Source organism: Panulirus ornatus, chromosome 69, assembly GCF_036320965.1.
Source record: "Panulirus ornatus isolate Po-2019 chromosome 69, ASM3632096v1, whole genome shotgun sequence".
Taxonomy (NCBI): domain Eukaryota; kingdom Metazoa; phylum Arthropoda; class Malacostraca; order Decapoda; family Palinuridae; genus Panulirus; species Panulirus ornatus.
Window position 1 is genome coordinate 19895484 of NC_092292.1, and position 17933 is coordinate 19913416.

General features: G+C 42.9%; 2 protein-coding genes across 2 annotated transcripts; both read right to left on the reverse strand.

Annotated features, from left to right (window-relative positions):
* Positions 1–12887: 12887 nt before the first annotated feature.
* Positions 12888–13993, reverse strand: LOC139747715 (cuticle protein AMP1A-like). Its single transcript, XM_071660321.1, has 3 exons — positions 13860–13993; positions 13335–13588; positions 12888–13208 (listed from the first exon to the last, which is right to left on the reverse strand). The coding sequence occupies exons 1-3, from the start codon at positions 13866–13868 to the stop codon at positions 12974–12976; spliced, it is 498 nt and encodes a 165-aa protein (XP_071516422.1). The 5' UTR covers positions 13869–13993; the 3' UTR covers positions 12888–12973.
* A 2336-nt stretch (positions 13994–16329) lies between these two features.
* LOC139747686 (cuticle protein AM/CP1114-like) lies at positions 16330–17550 on the reverse strand. The gene is made up of 3 exons (XM_071660278.1): positions 17409–17550; positions 16776–16996; positions 16330–16645 (listed from the first exon to the last, which is right to left on the reverse strand). Exons 1-3 carry the CDS (start codon positions 17415–17417, stop codon positions 16426–16428), a joined length of 450 nt encoding a protein of 149 aa, XP_071516379.1. The 5' UTR covers positions 17418–17550; the 3' UTR covers positions 16330–16425.
* Positions 17551–17933: the final 383 nt, after the last annotated feature.

Below are 17933 nucleotides of genomic sequence, written 5' to 3' on the forward strand. Positions count from 1 at the left end.
GAAGATACACGAAACTCCATCACAGGACGTATTCATTCCCTGGAAAGGAGCAGAGGACTCATCTAGCGGCTGGTAAAGGGTGTAGTATATAGATAGACTGCTGCTTAAGTGGGGTGGAGGACACCCACATGCTGGAGTACAGGGCACGAGGGTGTGGAGAGGAGGACGTACCAAGGTGTTATAGGGAGGAGCAGGGAACACACCTAGCTCCTGGGAGGATATGATGACACACCTACCCCATGGTGAAGGAGTCGGGTACATATCCAGCTACTGGGCCCGGCTGGGACCATAACCAGCTCTTACCACTGGTGAAGGACAATGCCCAGGTACTGTAGAAGGGCAAGGGACTCTCCCAGCTATTAAGGAGAGGCGGAGCGTACTCATAAAAGTTAGTCATTTTGATTTTATCCTTTCACAAGCCGAGACAAAAACTTGTTTCACGAGGAGTGAACAACCTCATCTGGTATTCTTCTTATCAAGAATGGGCGGTGTAAGTAAAGGATGGGAAACGAAAAGAAACAGGGTATTGAACGCTGTGAAGCAGAGTGTAATTATGATTGGATGAAAGGAAATGGATGATAAAGGCAGGGACGGTAAGGTCCAGGGATAATGAGGTTAGAATTGTCGGGGGGGGGGGGGTCAAGGCTGACGTGGGCTGGAGGAATGAGGCTGGTGCTAGCATGGGCTGTGGGAGTAAGGCTACAGGGCTGATGGAGGCTGGGTTGAATGGATCCAAGTGTTAAGAACGGAGCACCTTGCTCAAGGAACCGCCAGAGGAAGTTTTAAATTCTTTTGTCTTCATTGATCCTACTAATAAAGTGGTTAAGAGTCTAGGTGGATTATTAATGACTTTATGGCCGGAGAAAGGAAGATCCTGAAGAGGACATGACTGGAGGATTGGCTGTTCTGATCTTGCGATATGAAAGATAAACACCAAAGTGAAAGGAGTAAATGAAAGATGATGGAAAAGGGAGGTTATGGCGATGGTGGAGGACATTAATGATGGCATAAATCAGGAACTATTGAATGCAGGAGGAGAGGAAGGAATTAAATTGTGGAGGGCAGAGGAAGAGAACTTGGTCGACTGTGAAGGTGGGAACATTGGCTTAAGAGAGGGGGATTAGAATTTAGGTCAAGTGGAGGAGATGAGTACGGGAGGATATATTCAGCCGAGAGATAACGGGAATAGTGTGAAAAAACAAATGAATCATACATAATGGAGATTATTGAATGCCAATGGAATATATAGTCCCAAAGAAAGAATAGATAACAAGAAGATAAAACCAGTTAAGATACTTTATGTAACAGATGAGAGAAAAGGAAGGACTTGTAAACTTTCGTCAGAAGTGTGTAACATGATCCATCGGGGCAAGACATACAAGATGGGACGGTGTGAGGGATATGTGCAGAGTAAAGACGTGGCTGTTGTTTAGAACGAAAGGGAAACGATCCCAAGAAGAGAGTGTTGCAAGGATCAGTGTGGAAAGTAGAGTTATGTGTGAACTATCGTCCATGGCGGTGAGGAAACTGGTTCAAGGAGGGCTGGAAGTTAAGCGCTTCGAAGGGCACTAGATAAAGAGCACGAGCAAGTGGGTATTTTGAGGGGCTATTGGGTAGCAGTCTGAAAGACTTTTAGGAAAACTTTGCTAGAGGTGGATGTTTTGAGAGCTAGGAAGTAACCTAGTGCTAGGATTTTGATAACGCTGTCTACGAAAATAGTAAAAAGAGATTTATTTTGAAGGATAATCTAGAATATAGTGCCAAGAGTGGTAACTTAGAATGGTGACTCAGCAAGAAGTGCGTGAAAGCAGCCATGAAAGATGTGCAATAAAGGGAATGTTCTGAGAGATAACTAAGGAGTATAATTCTAGGAATTCTAGGAATATCTTAACACGAGGGAAATGGAGGTTCATTGGCCAGACAAGGAGTAAGAATATATCAGAAATTTATGAGAAATGATCAAGATCATTGCGAAATCATGCAAGGAGGGTGAATGATAGGGCAAAGATAAAGGAGGTCAAGAGACTCGTACATCAAGTAGATCATGTTCGAACAAAGTGCTCACCCATGCAAGACCACACACACAACCCTTGACCAATTGACCCACTAATTTGGCAAATGATTGGTCATCTTTGGGATATTTCTGCAGCTTCTGGACTTATTTTTTGAAGTACGATCGAGAGTGTATGGGAAGAGAGAGAGAGAGAGAGAGAGAGAGAGAGAGAGAGAGAGAGAGAGAGAGAGAGAGAGAGAGAGAGAGAGAGAGAGAGAGAGAGAGAGAGAGAGAGAGAGAGAGAGAGAGAGAGAGAGAGAGAGAGGAACTAGACCGTGTTTTACCCTCCCTCACCCACACTCGAGCATCAGGTCATCATGTGACCTTGACCTTTTGCTTCTTGAGCTAAAGACATGTCATGGACAGAGTATGATCAGATAAAGTGTTGGAGGAGTGTTGTGCAAGTATTGAACGTGTATCATTTGTGTGAAAGAAGTGTTGAAGTACTGAGGGAGATCTGGAGCAGTCGTGGATATGTGGGTGGAGGAGTGTTGGAGTAATAGTTGTGAGTTCTGACCCAGTGAAGGAAATGTGTCACACGAAGTTGTTGTACTTCAGAAAATTGTTAGACTGATTAAAGATGAACTACTGGAACACGCTGGAGAACTGACGTGATTATTTTTGTTTCGAAGAAATATCGAAGGTGTTTTCAACTTGCAAATACTGGCTTTGTGTCGCAGATATAGTGTTACAGTACTTGTGTCCAGTTGCATCATTGCAATAAGAGTTCACGGGCACAATGAACCACATTCCTCTTGTTATGCTTGTGGTATACGATCCTGTGACCCTGATCTCCTAATTTTCAAACGTAAAAAGAATACCACATTTAGGGCAAGATTTGGTCACTCACTCTACTACGGCTGAGTTTGCTACTGTTCTTTGGTTTTTCTTTGTGATGTTTTCTTTGACAGAGGGACACACACCAATGGAACTTCTTGCAGATTCGACCTGCAGATGATAGTACGGTATACCAAACAGAGAGAACGGTTGCCTCACCAGTCTGATAGAATGGACAACATTCCATGGATGAATTTCCCTGTGTTCTGAATGATAGAATGATGAACGATGACACGATACAATCGATGATCAATAGCTCGAAAGATAATGGCAGAGGACGGCGTTAGTCAAGTACGTATCTGGGGTAAGTGTACACACAGGTGTCCTCCACCTTGTGTCACTGCTGGCACCTACACGAGCGGGACCTCCCTCTGTGCTGCATGCTGCTCCCCCTCCTGTTTCCCGGAACATGACAATATATTTCTTCCCCGCCAATCCGTTTGCTCGGTCTCAATTTTTTCTTCTTTTTCCGATCTTTTTTTCTGGGGTGTGTTCTGTTCTCTCACTGTCAGCTTGGTCTTGTGGTTTCAACCATCTCTCTCAGACCGTTAGTATACTGGGATGGTTTACCTTTTCCAGACATAACGATCTCCTGTGAACGTATTCAGAGCTGCTTACCATTCTGGCCAGCTCCTCCTCTGATTCATCTACCCGAGCAGCAGCATCATCTGCATGCAGCGACCGTGTTAGCTTCCACCCCGTCCAGCAAATGGACAACCGTACTCGACATTCACCTCGTCTTCCAGCCCACGTGTATCGCCCGTTGCATCCCTCACAGCAGGGACGAGAGAGAGAGTGGTGATCGGGGATAACAAACAAAATGAAAGTTTGAAGTTCTACAAGACAACCTACGAAGAAAAGAGTGAAATACTTTTGTAGTTGGGCAAGATCGGACAGAATGAGCAGAGGTTATGAGGTGAACTAAATCATCGTCTACACACACACACGCGCACACTCACACACACACACACACACACACACACACACACACACACACACACATGCATACAGCGTTTTAGTAATCTGTTCACTCACGCTGTAGGGTTAAGAAGGATCACACACCATAGGATCGTATGTGATGTCAGACACCTCAATAGATCTGGTGGAGCAACCTTCTAAACACCTCCTCACTCTCGTCTGTATGCACCACGCCATACTTGCCACACCTGTTCTAACCCTCGCTCCACCTTAGGTGGAATTTCCTCGTATCTGTACTGCTCCCACACACCGCCTTGCTCCTACGTCAAGATGGTCTCCTTTCCTATTCTGTTAGCCTTCCTCTTCTCCAAGCCAAGCTGGGAAAGTAGAGGTGAACGGGATTAACGTACCGAGCGAGGCTCGCCCGCTGGTCCGTTTCTCCTGCCTGAGCGCCCGCTTACCTGAGCTCACGTCAGAAGTCATCTGGGTCACTATGGGAACACCTGATATAGCCCTGCCCATCCAACACCTGCGGTTCGGTTGGTGATAATGGTCATCTTATCTTCTGGTGATACCGAAAATATTTCTTGGTGATGTTGGCTGTATTTGTAGCTCTTGGTGATGCTGGTCATATACCTTGGTGATACTTGCTGTTTCTTGTGGTAAGTGATAATGCTGTATACATCTGGTGATGCTGAGTGTATTTCCAGTTGTTGGGTCTCGGGTTTTTAGCATCTGTTAAGCTGAGTGTATTTCCTGGTAGCTTGTCTTGCTAAGTGCATCTACTGTTTATCACTTGGTTGATAACGTCGGAGGGCTTGTAGGAAACAATGTTTTACTTGTAGACTATTCTTTACATATCTTACGTAAAACGAGAATCCCCTGCGTTCAATGATTTTAGGATCTACATATGAGTTTAACTCTAATTGGTTATATATTATAGGATTCTTGCATCTCAGCTACGCATCAAGAGAGAACAAAGATGCATTGACCCTTTCTGTACTTAACATCAGACTGATGTTAATCCTGACAGAATATTTTCCTTTATCTGAATTGTGATGTGAGTGCGAATAAAGCTGCATGATTTCCTGCTGATTTGGAGAAGCGAAAATTTTTTTCAAGAGTATTTCAAAGAAATACATCTATCTCTACATTTTTTGTGAGAAAACTGTGCACAAGAATTTCATAGTTTTGTAAACAATTGGTGTAACAGGAGATTTGTACTTTGTACTTTCCTTTAAAGGATTTTACTGCTAACAAGGATTACTGTTGGTGTTTTACCAGAGTAAAGGCAGACAAGGCCCAGCACGGGGGTGCCCCTCGCTGGAAGGGTCGCTGTTACTCTAGCGAGGTTCTCCCTTCTGACTGATTCACACAATAAAGTGACACCAGTAATAACATGCATGTTTTCTGCTTTTTTTTATTCATTTTAATTTATTTCCTATTTCCTCTTTTCCCGTGGGATCACGCGGTTTGTAAACATAAGGTCTAAACATCCAGCAAAATTTTCTTTCATTTCTGTAATGAACTGTTGTCAGAGGCGTAGCATTTCACGTTCGTATCCTTGATAACATTGCGCAATTTATTCGAATGGTACAGTTCAATGATCTCTTTAAACAACTTTCACTGAGGTGTGGTTCTAATGATAAACTAATTAGCTCTCCGCCCCTTAAGTAATTTTTCTTCTTTTTGTTTTGCTCAAAAAGAGGACCCATCTAATCCCCTCAAGGATCTATACTTCTGTATATCACACACTGAAGGATTTTACCTCTCACTTGGTTATTGCGACAGTTGGTAAACCATTTGAGTTTCTGGATTCGACAACTCTCCATCATAAACCAAAACTGAAATCCTCAAAAGAATTCATTGAAGAGCAATTCGTTTTTGGCAAAGAAACGTTTTGGCTTAGTACTGGAAAATAATGAGATTATTATCTTTAGTAGAGTCATTATCAGGATTATAGCTCTTGCACCAGTACCGAAGAACCACAAGTCTCGGGCTATAAAGATATTTATCACAATTTTTTTTTTCAAGACCCAGTTTCATAACTACCTGTTGAAAATAAAGCTTTCAGACCCTTGCTCAACATTCAATATGATAGATTGCACTAATGATATTTTGAATTATGCTAGGAAAAAAAAGGCGAGCAAAATAAGGTGAAAAATGCTTCAGGATTTATGGATCAAGAAGAACAATCTGATTTTGGAAAATACGATGATGAAGGCCTTTATTACACTTAATGTCATCCTAATATTCTAGATAATGGTTCCCTCGGGCCAGAGGGCGCAAATATAATCATTAAACTAATGAGCCAGAAAACAATTATTGATTCGCAGATTCTTATTCATCATGACGATTCCACGGTGATGATACCCAACACATAATCGAACTTAGGAAAAGAGAGGCGGTGGTCGAACAGCAACTCTACCTTATGTTGTAGTTATCTAACCTCAAAATCGACCAGGATGAATATTTTCTGAAATCATCTGCAAATATGTATCATGTCCAGGAGAAAGATATCTGATTGAGATGAAATTTATACTTTCTATGTGACATTTTATATAATATCGGTATTTTGATAACTTTTCTATAGCTCACTGTTGAGTTCACCAACGGGAGGAGAAAATAAAGAATATATATAAACACAAAGCCACAAACGCTCATGAGGACGTAGTGTGAAACAGTTTAGCCAGACCATTAGCTGAAGAACACAAACTAGCAATTAAGAATGATTCAGACCTACAAGAGACGGTCCAGATGGGCAACTCCAGCAGTAAGCGATGGAACTTTCACTCTTATGTACACTAAAACCTGATCTTGCCCCTCTCATTGGGAACCATTGTCATACAAACGACTCCCAGAATTATTCTCATTAACTGGGTTTTACCAGATTTAGAAACACAAAAGAAAAAAAGAAAAAAAGGTTTTCTTCTTATGAGGAATGAGAGACGTGGTTCTCTGTGTGGGGAACGTGCCTCCTTCATTCATATGCTGCTGAGGTGGACGCCAGACAGCTCCTCTCGCCAGCTGGGGTACTTTACGGTAATCTCCACCGCCTTAATTGGGATGACTGGATTTCTTCATCAACGTCAAAATGAAGATTAATGCCAGCCATGATATAAATGCAAATTATGGTATCGCCGCAACTGCTTTCATTTCTTAAACGTATCATAAGAAACTACAGAAACACACCAACGAAAAGTCACCCAGATTATGGCATCATTCGTGAAAAGCAAAGAAATTTGCCCTTGGAGTAAACGCGTTAACGTAAAAAGCCTTAAATGGGAATAAGCAGATGAAAATACCCACAGACAGACGGGGAATTATCACCACCAGTAGCAGGTATAACAGAGTGGACGAGATAAGCCAAAGGAAACCGGTTCATGCTGGACATTGTTCGGTACAGCGATCAGGACAGGGGTTCGAACGACCGGTTACATCCTCCTCATTCCGTTAAACAGCTTGGAAAGAACAAACCTTATCATGAAAAAAGAAATAGATCCTAAGACAAGAGTTCTTATAAGGGGATCCAGCACAATATGGCAGGGATTATAAACTTTTCATCAAACTCGTTCTCGAAATACACTGCTCATACATCTTTCATGACCCCAAACATCGAACTCTGCGATCGGAGTCTCTTACTGTGGAAGCCCAGCACTGTGACTTATACTTTTCTAGATATTAGATCATATGAACATTTTAAGCTTCGTTCGAAAAGATTTCATATATATATATATATATATATATATATATATATATATATATATATATATATATATATATATATATATATATATATATATATATATATATATATATATATATATATATATATATATATATATATATATATATATATATATATATATATATATATATATATATATATATATATATATATATATATATATATATATATATATATATATATATATATATATATATATATATGTGTGTGTGTGTGTGTGTGTGTGTGTGTGTGTGTGTGTGTGTGTGTATGTGTGTGTGTGTGTGTGTGTGTGCTTTGCTGTAGTTCTCATGAGGTAAGAATTCTTTTGATATTGCGTCATAGTGATCCCGTTCTGTTGCAGTGTCAGAGGGCAACTGTACCTGTGATTTACAACTCAAACATTCTCTGACCCATACACACCATCACCTCACTTGGCCACACCATCACCACAAGGTCTTTAAAGCCACACCATCACCACAAGGTCCTTTCCATGCTATCACTACAAGGTCCTCTCCATAACATCACCATAAGGTCCTTGCCACACCATCACCACAAGGTCCTTGTCACACCATCACCAAATGGTCTTCGCCACACCAACACCTCACTTGGCCACACCATTACTACCACCTCTACACAACCCTTGTTCGCGCCACATCCCCTGCCGATCTCGTTCCTCTCTCTCCTCCTCTGCCCTGTGGCCGCTCCCTGCCCTGGCCTCTTATCGTGTCGATTCTCACCCACTTCACCACAGGTCAGGTCGTTGAGAACAGAGTGTAAACATGCTCCTCTCTTCGTTCCCCCACATGAATGCTGTCCGCCCACCTCGCAGTTAAAAATGGCTGGAATCTTTTGATAATTCTACGTCAGTAAAATGTTTCTTAATACCTTTATTTTGGCGTTTAGAAAATGTTTACATACATAACACTTTTGAAAAGAATGTACACTAAAGTTTCCCAATAGAAGACGTTAGCGTTTGATTCCCCCAACCCCGCCTCCGTTTGAATTTATATAAATACACTACGGTTCGAAGCACTCCCTAATGTAGTGCTCAGGACTGGCATATTTTCATAGCCTCCCAAAGCAATAAAAAGACACTCAATATAGACCTTATTACACAAGAGACCCCGCATTATTACTCTGATAATTTGAGGGTGTGGGCAGGCGGGCGTCAACCAGACCCCTTACAGCCTGTGTTATCAGTGACTCCTTGTCAACATCTCTTGATGAGTTATGGTAATGATTATCATGACTGGTTTATCAAAAAGCAAAGGCCAGCAGGTATGCTAACACACTCATGCGTCGAGAAGATTCGTACATATATCAAACTGAGCTAAACAGGGTATTTGTAAGTTATGAAAGACTTCAAAATACCTCCACCTTCCTGAGATTATGATGTGATACATTATCTTCCCAGCTTTAAAGGACTGTCTCATTCTCAGTATCTTCTTGTATATGTCACTTCAGTGGCTAAATGTGAAGTAAGGACATCGGCCATGTTGACTGGAGGGATCATACCTTTCCCGAGGAAAGGATGATGAGGTCTAAGGCAGCGATTCACTGAAAAATAATCCATAATTTTTTTTTTTTCCTCTGTGTATAACCCTTGTAGATATTCATGATTACTCTCCTTAATATGTTCACCGCCGCCCCAGCCAGGTCGTCCCATACGGCTGGTGGTCCTCGTAATGTGTTGTGGCATCAGTGTGTGTCTGGTGCACTGTCTTGTCGCCAGGTTCCGTTCATTGCTTTAACAAGAATGTAACAATGATTCATCTTGGGCATATCCATCGAAGAATGTGACTCATGCTTGCATACATGTTTGCTCTTTCACATGAACATGCTCTCTCTCTCTCTCTCTCTCTCTCTCTCTCTCTCTCTCTCTCTCTCTCTCTCTCTCTCTCTCTCTCTCTCTCTCTCTCTCTCTCTCCCTCTCCCTCTCTCTCTCTCTCTCTCTCTCTCTCGGCCGCAAATGACACGACCTACACTACAGATTTCCTCCAGTCGCTTACCACAGGAGCACTTAGCGGTCAGTAAGACAGAGCTGGTATATGGTACCCACCTTATAGTCATGTCTTCATACTCTCATTTTGTGCGTCACATCTCTGACCTTTGCCAAATGTCGCATTTTTCTTTCATGAACTTATCTCGTGTCACACCCGTGTGGCTACCTCGAGTGTTTCACCTCTGTGACTTTATCTCAAGGGTCACACCCTTGTGACCTTATTTCAAGTGCCACACCTTTGTGATCCCTAAAGGAAAACATGACGTGTATGAAATGAATCGATTATATTGCATAATGTGATTAAGTTATTGCTCATTTGTGTAATATACAGTTAAAGGGAAGAGAAGGATTTACGGTTGATTGAGATGATGGAAGAAAAACGATAACTGTTTCTGACTGAGGAAAAAATGGAGTGAAATATGAGAGCTTCTCTGACTGTAATGGTTACATGGAAAAACTTAGAGTTGTGTTTTTGCTTTGGTAGGAAAAAAGGCGGAAAAGATTTATGATTTTGTACATATATGATTATCTTCGGCATGATTATATAGTTAGTGAGGGCTTGTCTCCCGTCTTGTCAGTCCAGAGTGACCCCAACAGAACATACCAACACGCCCCGTGACCCACCTGAACAAGCTTCTGCCCACTGACCTTGTGCCCAAGACGACCCGTTGAGTGTGTCCAATCTTTGGTACGAAGATCCCCTTGACCCCTTTGTGAGGCACCTGTACCTTTTGCCAGCCACTCCCAGCCAGTAGGGTTTGGTAACGACACACTAAACCTGGCTTTGGCCTATTTCCTACAATAATCGCTATATACTGGCATCCTGATAATCGAATACACCTACTTATTTTCCTTAAACAACTAAAACATGAAAGAACACGAGGGAAATGCTGACATCAGTTGAAACATGAGCGATTGTCTGCTCTTGTGCAGAAGGTGTAGCAAGGAGGAGCCTGCAGAACAGAAGCACAGGCGCCCCGCCGTTCCTCTTAGTGGTGTCATTAATTCAGTCCCCTCCCCCGTGGGCCAACTCTGTTAGCTGTTAGCCCTGCTAACCTGATACTGGTGTGATGTCGACCTTCAGCTCGAGCTAAGTGGCTCAGATGAGGTCCTCACGTGGTGTTCACATGTCAGGTGACGGCGTACCCAGCCCGGCAGACCATCGCCAGGGTCAAGGTGCTATAAAAAAGATCATAGGATGAAAGTCAAACTCACTGGGGATAAGGAGGGCATCTGGATAGGTGAGCGAAGTCTTCGCCTTTTTTGTTGGACGTGTCGTTCAATTCATAAAATGTATGTGATTAACGCATTTTGTTTTTTTGCTTGTTACGTAAGGTATGTTAGGGTTATTACCGAACGTCGACACGGGTGAGGTATGTTCAGTTATAATGTGAGGCTTGTCGAGGACATTCCCTTGACGAGATGAGACCAGAGATGCATCACATAGGGTCCGCAACTCCCTGATATGGATGCAAACCCGAAAAAACGTCGGGTGATGACACCAGGAGGGAGTAACAACAGGGAATGATGGCACCAGGAGGGAGTAACGGTAGGGAATGGATATCTTTACCCACTTGGACTCGGCAGTTCCTGGAGCGTTGGAGGGTCAGTGAGTATAGTGCTGATGGCAAGGTTCTCGACCGCCTGAAAGCAAGAGCTTCCTGTCATTGGACCATTCGTGTGCCACTGGAAAGATAGAGACGACTACGAACATTCAGACTTGTCATGGGTTGCCATATCAGATAAACCGCAGTAGGGCATCTATCACAAAGGTAACTAATCCAGAGACGATCATAATTCGATACACTATAATTAGAGATAAGAATGATGAACGATATGTGATTGCTTGGATCTAGAGTCCTTCAAGAAGGTCCAGAGGAACAAACGGCAAAGAGAAAGAATGCAGATCTCCAAGCTCCTCGGGCCTATTGGAAATGGGGAGCGCCCGAGTGATGTAACCTTATATGCCTGGAGGAGGGGCAGGCAGCTGGCGTGGGCCGACCTCACATGTGCTTCCACCTTGTCTGACGCATATTTGGACAGAGTTGAAGACTATTAAAGCAGTGTTGCAGCCTACAGGGAAAAGCAAAGGAATTTAAAACGTACGGTCTTGGAACAGCATTATCTTCTGGTTCTGGGACTTTAGGTAAAGAGTGTCCTTCAATTTCCTGCTTACAAATCAATAAAGGATATGATTCATCATAACCATTAAGCCAGGGAACTCAAGCTACATTACCGGTTCGTATATCACATTAGTTATGAGAATTATGATCTAGTTGTGGCCTAATGTGAGGTTTGTGTGTGTGTGTGTGTGTGTGTGTGTGGTGTGTGTGTGTGTGTGTGGTGTGTGTGTGTGTGTGTTGTGTGTGTGTGTGTGGTGTGTGTGTGTGTGTGTGTGTGGTGTGTGTGTGTGTGTGTGGTGTGTGTGTGTGTGTTGTGTGTGTGTGTGTGGTGTGTGTGTGTGTTGTGTGTGTGTGTGTGGTGTGTGTGTGTGTGTGTGGTGTGTGTGTGTGTGTGGTGTGTGTGTGTGTGGTGTGTGTGTGTGTGTGTGTGTGTGTGTGTGTGTGTGTGTGGCAGACCTTATTCTTTAACAATAAAGAGGCCAGATAACCATCATCTTCGACATGCGCTTCAACTACTTGCCTGATATTTCACTGTATCTTTTTGTCATTTATATTAACTTTTCGTCGAGATTTGTAGATCTAATCATACATGATCCTCACAAGTGATGTTTTTGGATGAATCAAAACTTAAGGTGTTTCAGGTCGAAATTAAACTGAAGTAGTACAGAATTTATTGTAAACTTGTACTGTTCCTGAACTTTTTTTGGCTGCTATCAAATATCGACGGAATGAACTTGGTTCTTCTCATTCATCATGATATCATATTTCATAGATTGTTTAAGATGCATTTCTTCGTTTTTCTTTGATATTCGATCTCCCAGTCACTGTCTTAGATGTGATCCTCCAGGAGAAGTCTCTGATATCATCCTCGAATGCTTGTCTTCTGTGTGATCCTCTATCAACTGTCTCGAGTATGATCGTGCAGTCCTTGTCTCAGATGTGATACTCGTAAATGTCCTTATAGAGTTTATAGTTTTTTCCTTTACTTTATATTTGATCATTAATGGTACTGTCTGAGGATTTTTTCGCAACGGTGGTCGACGTTCACTTTCCTCCTCAACCACTTTTTGTTCTGACAGTATTATGTGAAGTAGATAGACCAGGTAGTATTGCTGTGTTTTCAAACACAATACTAACATTCTACATTTTTTTTTGTTAGTAGTTTGTAAAAATGTGGGCATTATTCTTCAACCCATTTGGATGCAGATTTCCCAAACATAAATATGAGCTTAGAAAGTTTTATTTTCAGTACAATAAGAATAAATACAAAGGAATACTGAAAGTTTACAGAGTATTCTTAAAAGTCTAAATTATTGTAGGGTACTCTGGGTTGGGACGAGAACCTCATCAGATTCCTCTTCAGAGAAGTCACCGCGGGCACGACGGGCGTCCTGCTCAGCGGCGAAGGCGATCTGGTCCAGCACGAACTGAGGGATTGGGTGGGGGAATTCAGGAGCCACTGGCAGGAGGTCAGACTGAGGCTGGAAACCGTTCTCATCGGCGACGAACTTTACAACGACGGGAGTGCCGTCAGGAGCAGTGTACCTGTGGGGCATTTTTATTAGAACTTTTTTCTATGGCATCACTTACACTTTAAACATTTCTTAAGAGAACTAGCAGTTTTGATTAGTATTATGCCAAAACATAAGATTCAGAGCCCGGGATGCTTACGAGTACGTTCCAGTCATGACCATAGAGCCGTCGGGGCCGTTGGGAGAGCCAGACTGAGACAGGACGATGCCATTGCCAGTCTCCACGTCCACGTTGTACCTGCCGTCCTCCTCGTGAACTCGCTCGTCTCTCAGGATGGGAACAACAAACAAACTCTCAGCGGGAACAGCCTCCACACTCTCGGCGGAGATGAGTTCCTCCTCATCAGGTCTGGGAGCAGCGGCAGCCACAGCGGCCAAGGCAACGAAGATCACCTGGATTACATAAAGAAGCATCGTAATTATATGCTGTGTCGCAAGAGTTACATTAGCTATATTTTTTCTTCGATTCTTCCACTAGTACCTGATATTTATGCTATGTAATATGCACTCGACTCGCAAGAACTATTCAATCTTGTATCTTAAAGTTATCATAAAGACATTATCACTTTCATCTGTACTGAATCTTCGTCTTGATATCCTAGATTAAGTGTAGGATACGAGGATAGCGAACCATAAACAACTATCCTGGAGCTCCAGCACTTACCAGCTTCATGGTTAGTGTGTTGGGATGATACTGATGTCCAGGTCCAATTCGTCCTGGCTTTTATAGTGGTAGTTTAGCAGTGCCCTTCTAGCTGATGCTGTCACTGGGTGGGTCTCACAGTGGGGACACATGACCCTGACCGTCACTTCTGACAGATGTGACACAACTTAGAAATGACAGTGTATCTGTCCACTACTATTTGAATTCTATTGTTTGTGCAACGCATTTTTACGTCCTTTATCCGTTCTAAGACTAATCGTGTGAACATAGTTAGCATATTCATATCGTCATCTTGTCTCCGAAGAGCAACAAGAATTTTCAGGAAGTCTCAGTGATTGACCATAATAACTCACGTGGAAAATGGATATGGCGAGCGCTTGAAATCATAATTAAATAAAATTACCAAAAATTTCTCCAATTCACTACTAAAAAAGGGACAAATATATTGAAATACTATACTGAGTTACCAATAAAGCTTTACTTATGTTCCCGATAAGTAGATCTGTAGCTGTACTTAAGGAGAGGAAGCATACGTAGATATTAATGTGTGTGTGTGTGTGTGTGTGTGTGTGTGTGTGTGTGTGTGTGTGTGTATGTGTGTGCCATATGGTACTCGTCATCAACCTATCCACAAAGATTTATGACAATATCATGCATGGAATACTTTATACGTCATCTGCAGATGTTTGTAAATGTAATGAAAGGTTTCTGAAGCGATTCAGAGATGCGACACCTGTACCCCGTGGGGCCTGTACCCTGTGGGGCCGGCAGCTCCGTAAAGGGATACGTGGGTACAAAGGGTGTGGAATGCCCTCGCTACAACCAGGACGAGGTTGTGGACGGTGATCACGTGTTAAGGAGCAGCAACATGACGTCAAGCAGAGAGAGAGAGAGAGAGAGAGAGAGAGAGAGAGAGAGAGAGAGAGAGAGAGAGAGAGAGAGAGAGAGAGAGAGAGAGAGAGAGAGAGAGAGAGAGAGAGAGGAGTTACCTCATAGAGTGAGGGACAGTTTAGTGCATTACGTATTTTCAGGTGTGTTTCCCACCTTACTGAGGAGCTCCATGTGCTTCGCTAGGGAGATTAGAGATAAAATATGCAAAGGATGTTATTTTCTTGTCTCAGGTAAAGCTGGATATGAAGAGAATATTTGAAATCATCCTAAATATATTACAAATGTTGGATCACAATAGCTTTCACTTCTTTAATGAGTCCCTGTTTAGAATTAAGATATAGATCGCGTGGTGTTCTTGCTTCAACGTCCGTCCTGCAAACAAGTTTCAAATACCATTCCCGAATGGAAGGTCAGATCACGGGTCAAATTTCCTAATCCTTAAATCTTCCTCTCATGTGGTAAGGAGATACAAACTTAGCCTGAAGACAGGTGACGGATCTCTCGTACGTGTGACGGTGTTTGGAAGTACCAATAGCAAGTCTTTTAGCAGTAGACATATTCCAAGCTCGGGGCAGGAAGACATGCTGTATAGGAGTGTGGTAGGGGTAGCGCTGCCAGCGACCACCATATTCATGTTTTGGTATTATGGTGGTACTAAATGATTTTGGAGGTGGACGGGACAGACGTTAGAAACAATACGATCATCAGGACCACCTGAAGTTTCTGTGGTTGTTCGAAAGTCAGGTGACAGTATAGGAGTTTTTAAGATAATGTTCTTAGTACATCCATATATAAGAGCTACTACGATCTCTCTTATGAAAGGGACAGTGGAAATGAAAACGTGTCACAGCAAGAACAAGTGAGTAGTACTACGCCACTACATTACTTGCCGCCACAGCGTCAGTCTTGTGGCGTGCTTCATCTATCACAAAGGAGTGACGGTCAGGGTCATGTGTCCTCATTGTCAGACCCACGTAGTGACAGGCTCAGAGGGAAGGGCACTGCTGAACCACTGCTTATAAAAGCCAGGGTGATGTGTACCTTCGCATCAGTATCATCCGTACTCACTATCCATGATGCTTGTTACTGTAGAAGCTTACTGGTTTCTCCATCCCTCAAGATACATATTTACCGTTTACTCTCATCTTCCACAGGGGAAGATTGGAGTTAGGACGGATAGAAGTATAGCAACAAAGGCCTTAAAATCGCGTGAAGTTGGAGATGTGGGACAGGCTAGTTACTGAAGCTTACTAACAGTCATTCATATCAATGTCTTTACCTGAAGCGCAGGTTGATTATTTGGTTAGATGAGCTTTGGGCTTATCAACTCCCTGGGGTCATTAAGGCCATTAGTGTTCAGATATAACTACTAATCGAAAAATCTTTAGCCCTTTCAAGGTGTTGAGATAATTATAAAACTACAATCATTCCCACTATGTATATGGCCTTTGGTGGTATGACTCAGCCAGATTATCATGTGTACAGACGTGTCCTATATCCACATACCTTTGTGTAAACAATAACAATGAGGATATGAAATATTTGCGTGGTAGACTTATTGTGATTATGATAAGAGCAATGAGTTTATGGATATACCAGATTTATTCTGAAATAAATAAATGAAGTCTACAGACATTAAGGATGCCACAAGTCAGTTAAAGACAGTATCAGGTTTCTAAGGGGAGCTGTAGGCATTGGAGGGGGCCTCATCGGACAGGTCACCACGGGCGCGGGCGGCATCCTCCTCAGCGGCGAAGGCGATCTGGTCCAGCACGAACTGAGGGATTGGGTGGGGGAACTCGGGAGCCACTGGCAGGAGGGGAGACTCGGGCTGGTAGCCGTTCTCGTCAGCGACGTACTTCACAACGACCTCAGTGCCGTCAGGAGCAGTGTAACTGAAGAGTATCTCAATGTTAATTAACAGGAAACGGCTCCTTCGTCTTTCTATGAAATCATTCTTCATATTTCATATTTCATAAGCATTTATTGCATCACGCATCATATAACTGAAAACGTATTACTCACGAGTATTCTCCGGCCATCACTACAGATCCTTCGGGCCCGTCAGGAGAACCGGAGTGAGACTGAGCAATACCGTCGCCAGTCTCTACGTTGAGACTGTACGTACCGTCCTCATCGTGGACGCGGTCGTCCTTCAGGATGGGCACCTGCTCCACACTGTCGTGCTCGGCGTATTCGGGTCTTGGAGCGGCGACAGCCACAGCGGCCAAGGCAGCGAGGATAACCTGTGGTACACACAAAGATGCAATGATTGGCTAAGACAAAAGTTGTAACCCATTTCACCACTGAATTACTTTATACACATAAGTTTCATAGGAACACAAATTACGAAATTGTTGTATTAGGTGAGAAAACATTCCAAGTGAAAGTAAAACCAGATGAATCATGCTGGAAAAATCTCTCTCTCTCTCTCTCTCTCTCTCTCTCTCTCTCTCTCTCTCTCTCTCTCTCTCTCTCTCTCTCTCTCTCTCTCTCTCTCTCTCTCTGATCTGTCTATCTGTAATAAGCCACGTAGTTACTGTTATCTGTATCATTCATGACGTTGCTAATGTGGTTGATAAGACTGATCAAGCGTCGGGCAACACAGTGTAGGCAAGGTAGTACATTGTCAGCATTCTTGACGCCTCGTATACTTACGAGCTTCATGGTGAGGCGACTTCGGAGGTTCTGGTGCCTTAGTCTGCCTCGCCCTCTGCTTTTATAGTCGGGTGCAGTGTCCCTTGAGCTGGTCCTTTAACTAGGCCGGGTTCAACCTATACTAAACATGTCCTTGACCTTTGCTAAATGATCAGGGTACACCGGCTCACGCCTCACTACTAAATCGTGGTATTCCCCCTGGCATTTAAGAGTTGCAGTGACATCGCCTCCATAACCTCCTCCAGCCGTAATCACAAAAACAGTTGTGTAACTCATGTAAGCAGCACAAAAAACCCAGCCATCATCACTGTTATATATAGTAGAAAATATCCTCACAATTGCTAAAGGACATCAATGATCTTGAAATATCTGCTGTCACTACAAAGGACATTGACCTTTGTTATACCTCCATAGATACTTACATGTAAAGTAGCTATGAGACAACAAGAGACAATTTCGTCTGTAAAGAAAACTTTTTCCTACTGGATGACAATGTCACATAAGTTTTACGTTCACGAAAAAAAG